The sequence below is a fragment of the Salmo salar genome, chromosome ssa11, assembly GCF_905237065.1.
Source record: "Salmo salar chromosome ssa11, Ssal_v3.1, whole genome shotgun sequence".
NCBI lineage: Eukaryota > Metazoa > Chordata > Actinopteri > Salmoniformes > Salmonidae > Salmo > Salmo salar.
Window position 1 is genome coordinate 23,634,264 of NC_059452.1, and position 6,000 is coordinate 23,640,263.

General features: G+C 43.4%; 1 protein-coding gene across 1 annotated transcript in view; it reads right to left on the reverse strand.

Annotated features, from left to right (window-relative positions):
* LOC106562305 (synaptotagmin-9-like) overlaps positions 1–5,737 on the reverse strand; it is a 52,084-nt gene extending 46,347 nt beyond the window's left edge. The window contains exon 1 of the mRNA XM_045689212.1: positions 5,027–5,737. Within this exon, the coding sequence (XP_045545168.1) occupies positions 5,027–5,174 (148 nt within the window). The 5' untranslated portion in view covers positions 5,175–5,737. The remainder of the gene's footprint in view (positions 1–5,026) is intronic.
* Positions 5,738–6,000: the final 263 nt, after the last annotated feature.

Genomic DNA, 6,000 nt, shown 5'->3' on the forward strand with positions numbered 1-6,000 from the left:
TTTTTGAGCAGTATATTTTCATGTGGCAGCTTTTACAGCATGACTTGCAATATGTTGTGTAGTTGTATGTTGATGATGCTATTGATGCGTTGCACTTTGTTGTCCCCATAACGGTCTTGTAGGAAGCAGTGGCAGTCCTATGAATGTGAAATTTGTGTCAGCGTCATCATAATTACAGAGCATCGCAGTACTGCTCACATTCAGAAAAGACAGTCACGAAGTGCCTTCTGATTCATCTTGCCGTTCGCCTCCAAAGAAATCCCAGGAAGTGAAGTGATGATGAGATATCACTCTCTGGGAATTCTTCTGAAGAGATGGAAGTGCCGCCAAAGATCTTCAAAGAGATTAATCAGTGTCATTGGGAATTCATAATTTTGGTACAGATGTCACCCCTTGAAATTGGAGGGTGTCTTGTCTTTGGCATCATTAAACTGAAGATTAATCTTTATAAAAAATTATCTGTAATTATTATTACGTGATTAAACTAACTTAATCATGTAACTGTAATAAACTAGGAAGTCGGGGCACCAAGGAAAATATTCAGATTACAAAGTTATAATTTTCCTAATATAACTTTCAGATATTTTAATTAAATTAGTCTTCTAATTAATTAATTATTCTTTACCTCATGTTAGTCTCATTCCAAACGTCGTAAATGGTTGGTTATCTGCACGAACCCAGTCTTCACTATGAGTCATCCATACATCAATTGTCTTAAAATCATTTATTTACTAAGTAAACACAGAAAAGCATAACCAACAGTAGATACGGTTACAAAGAAATGATAGGGGAATGTTGTCGGTTGTTGGTCTTCGCGTTCAATGATACCGAATTCCTAGCTGCAGACTAGTAATTAATATCAAAGACTTGTTCTTATTCTGTCGGTATCAATAGTCTAAGAGTTTAACCACGTGGGACAGTTAAAAGATTCAGCAATCTACTTAAACCTTATTTCCCTCTGTGATAGAGGTACTGGTCTGGTCTCAAACCTTGGCCCTCTCGTTATCGAGGTAAGCTGGTCTGGTGATAGAAAACCCAGGTGGGGTTTTTATTCAGAACATAGAAAAGGGCTGTCTCATGATGCCGGGTCATGTCTGGGGGCGTGCCAATGACTTAGTGACTTAGCCGGGTCACGCCTGGGGGCGTGCCAATGACTTAGTGAAACTTTAAACAGAAATACAATTCTCTCACATCAACATCATTACATATCATCACATCATTTCACAAATAGTTTCATCTTTACTCATTCATTTTGTACAACCATTAGATGTAAGCCTCATAACGGAGACTCTTGTATAAACATGGTTATGGTAATGTGTCTGTATTGTCTCTCATGAGTTTCACAAAATTGTACCAAACAAACCAGTTCGTAGCTGGATTCTTCACCGATCTTTTATACCTTGCAAGAACCTGAATATTGTTCGGACCTCAAGTTCTGTGAGGTGGAAAAAATTCCTTTGTTCTCTCTATGAAAACTCACTCTCTCTCTCTATACTGTCTGGCCATGAGGCAGGATTCTCCTCCAGGAATTTACGACCTGAGGTCGCAGCAGCCTGGGTGTAGGAGAGACAGCGAGAGGGGGATGGTGCAGAGGGAGGGGGACTAGTGCTCGCTGTACCCAAAGAGGGCAACGTCATGACAAGGGTTAATGTAACACAATGCATGTCACCTAACTAACGTACACCTTCCGAACTGCAGAGTAAATCAGCGCTCATCACTACTACACATAATGGCACACCTGTAGAGGCTGGGTATTTTGCCTAGCTATCTTTATGGGAGTAAAATGGACAGATGTTTTAGAGGCATTTACAAAACAGACCCACTCAACTGTAAATTGTTTTGCATCATACAGTATTGTACCATGTAGTTCACCATATTTTTCCATATGCTGTCCCATTCTCCAGCCCTGTTTGTCTGTTTTTTTATGAAACCCTGTGGGTTTACATCAACTGAGGCATATTAAATTATGATTTGTCTAATTAACTCCACTGGGGGAGTTATTTAAAAAAAAATATATATATATATGCTAAATGACTAAGCACAGATAGGGCTATGCAAGAGAACACTCAGGATGTTATCTTGTCTAAAACAAGGTCTGGGTTTGAGAGATACCATGTTTCTCTGGATCTCAGTGACCACATCTTAATGAAATCTTATCATAGACCTTTTACATACTGTACCTCCACAGGGGTGAAAATAGTGAAGACAGTTGTTTGGCAATCATCAGTAACAGTAAAAATGATGCACAGCTGTGGAAAGACAAAATGTGGAAAGACACTCCTGTCACCTGTGTGGCATAACCAACCAAAGACATGGTACACCAGGGGTGAGTTGTGTTTAGATCACACCGTGGCATCTGATTGGACTGTGGCTATTGAGCTCAGAGATGAGGGCGATAAACTGACATGGGCAGCCCTGTAGCCTGAGAGCTCATTGATCCAGAGGCCTAGTGGTGGTGTACTTGGCAGGTTGCCCTGGTACTGCCTGAGGAGGTAGAGATTCCTAGTATATCTGAAAAGACTCAAATGACCCCGATAGCTAACAAAAACATCCAACAGAAAGCGGGGGTGGGGGGGAGGGGGGTGGGGATACTGCTGATTTAAGCATTACCTTGGACCTACAGTAGTATTCCTTTGTGTTGCTCTAAGGTGCCTTACAGATTGTTTGATGTTGAATTAGTGAGAGATTAGTTAAGAAGCACTAATTAGTGTGCCCCTATAGCAAACTGCAATGTAATCATCTACATTGCCTACACCTCTCCTCAATAAGTCATAAGCAGCAATAGCAGTCAATAGACACTGAGTTTACAAAACATTAGGAACACCTGCTCTTTCCATGATGTAGTTTGACTGACCAGGTGAAAACTATGATCCTTATTGATGTCACTTGTTAAATCCACTTCAATCAGTGTAGATGAAGGGGAATATTTTTAAGCCTTGAGACAATTGAGACATGGATTGTGTATGTGTGCCATTCAGAGAGTAAATGGGCAAGACAACATATTTTATTACTCAATATTAGGAAGGTGTTCTTAATGTTTTGTACACTCAGTGTAGATTAGCTACTGTATGTGAGTGAGCTGCTACCAACTAAAAACCTCACAGGCATATATCACAGACATTATCTATAAGTAGAGTTTGATAATACTGTGGCAACGACACCTAAACAGTGTTGAGTAGCTGGGAGTCCTGCTCTCAGTCTATCAAGTCTACAAGGTGAGCACAGCAGGGGGACATGTTGCTGGAAAACTATCTTTTACCAGCCACTCGCTGTATGGCCATGATCTGGCTTAAACTAGAGTAGCTTAATTTCCCCCGGGGTTGCTATTACTGAGGACTCAACATGGCATATGTTACACATATAGCCCAGAATCACATCCATGTGCACAATGGGTCTGAGTGCTTAGCAACATGCTCAGCACTACATTAATGTATAGACAGCAGGCAGATGTCTGTGAAGTTATTTTGGTAAAGGTGAGAGATCTATTGTAAGTTATATATTATTTTTCATTCTCCATATGATTTAACATAGTAAGCTTCACAGTGGTATTAACATTGAGTATGGTGCAGACATTCATTTTGACCTGATCTGGTGTGAAGGAGTCGCTTGGCCTGTACAAACACTGCAAATGTGTTAGCCATGGTTGGTTTTTAACCCTCCACACAGAAACAGACACACACACACTCCTCTCCGTTTGGGTCACATATTATCTTTGAATGCCAGAGACCAATGCAAAAAGACTTGTCCATCTTCCTATATATTTTCTCCTCTCTCTTTCATCCTTATTTCTCTCTGGTTTTATTGAGGTGCCAGTCACCAAGGACAGGATGACATGGCTCAGTTGGATATGTAAATAAAACCAGGGACTGTGGACTCAAGGGAACCTGCCCCTGATCGCAGTTCAATAACCCCACCATAGACACTCCACCTGGCTGCCAATGCAGAGGGGAGAGGGGAGAATGGAGAGAGAAGGGAGAGTGCACAGAGAATAGTGCTGAAGGGAGAAAAAATGGTGCATAGGGGAGAGGAGCAGGGATGGATAGCGCACAGAGAGTAGAAGGTAGAGGGGTATAGGGGAGGAGAGAGGGGAGCAAGGAGCAAGGAGATGGGAGAGTGAAGAGAGGTTTTGACTGAAAGGATGGGGGTGGGGTTACTGCCACATCTTGAACCATTCATCAATCAGGGGCATGTGAGAAATGCAGAAGGTTGGGTTATTAGATCATGCTCAGGCCATTGGGGTCACAATGTCACATGTTATGCCTTCCAGAAACCTCCTGTGAACCTTCTAGTAATCACCAGGGTCTGCAACAGGCTGTCATGGATCAGTGGGTAGAGTGGAACACACACACACAAACAGCTCGTGTGGGTTAGTGTGATACTGTATTACTAAGAATGCACTCCTCCCTCGTCCCCAGAAGCGCTTGCTCAGCGTGCTAGGTTCCCCAAAATTCCTGCTCCACTAAAAGCACTGCCTCTCTCTCTTGCTGAGGCTAGCACATCTATGCATGCACTCACCGCTCAACCTTGATGAATGGGTCAGGGATTACAAAACGAATCCGCTGAGATCTTTAGTGTGGCCGAGTGTTGTATCGCATGTGCCAATGCAAAAAAATTAGATAGCATTGGGAATCACGCGAGCTCAAGCTTCAATAAATGCGACCAAGGATTACGCAAACTCGCGCCAGTCCCCATCCCCCACTCCCACATTAAATTTGGAGAGATAGGGTTCCATTTCTGCACAGAACTTGTTGCATGGAGATTAGGAGTGGGGGAATTATTTTATATAGGGTTTGATAAAAAACAAAAGTCAGTAGGCTATATTCAACCTTGCCTATAAATGTAGTGTGGGATATGTGTGCACCATGGATCTTGTTATATGTGTCTTTATTTCTGTTATGTAGATTTCAGAGCACAGGAAAAAAAGTTACATCTTTGTATAATTCAAACTGAAAAGCGCAAACGCATTGCATACACACACTGCTTTCAGGGCCGGTTAATTGGATAGGATTGACCGGTGCATTAATACCTGAGTCCGTGTAGCGTGGTCTGGCGAGGTCGCGGAAATGGTAAATGAAATCCAGACAGTTCTCATTCTGTACTTCCCCTTTAGAGCACAGATCAGACAGTAGTTCTAGTGCTTTTTGACAAATCTCGTCCTCTCTGTCGCCAGGCATTTCCCACCAGCATCCTTCTGAATGGAGGGGCTCCAATGGCACCACCACACCAACCCGCCCACCAGAGAGTCGACTAGCCCCCGCAGAATCACACTAATCCTCCCGGCACAGAGTCAACTGAAGCCCCAGTAGCAGCGCACCACTCCACCCGAAGCGGAGTCACCAACACCCCGCAGCTCAGCACCACTCTGGCTGTCTGAAAAACCAACCAGGGTAGCGGAGGAGGAACAGGTAAGTATACTAGGTCAAAAAAACATAATATTCCTTTGTTTCTTTCCAAACGTCGGGCATCCCTTTTCGAGTATGTAGTATTCAATTGTGGGGCTTTCCCCATCAAAAGTAGCCTATCGTACAATTTAGCCACAGGTTGAACGTCAGACCACTCACAGGCTATGAGGCGCCGTGCGCTGTCCACACTCAATTGGTGCTGAAAAAGTGCATGCGCTCTCTCGATGCGTGAATGACCGGCGCTGCGCAGCCGGTCTCTCAATTCACCATCAACGCAATGAGCGAGCGCGATCCCGACTCTCCACGGTTCAAAGCGCTCCGCTTAGTAACGGCGCCGTCAACACTAAACCCCCAATGCTCTCTTTGCGCCGAGACCCCTGGGCTGGCATCCAAATGCACGTCAAGAGTGATGCCCAACTGGCTTTCCATAGAACTGGCCCTGATAACGAACTAATTAGTGGTGTTGACTGTGCACATTGTTTAGTAGTAAGTGCATGTTTTCTGCTACTGCATTCATTTTTTATTGTTTTTCTCAGTTGTATTCTATGCTGTTCTGCTTATCGCTTTGGACATGTTAGAGAGAATGCAACATAATAGT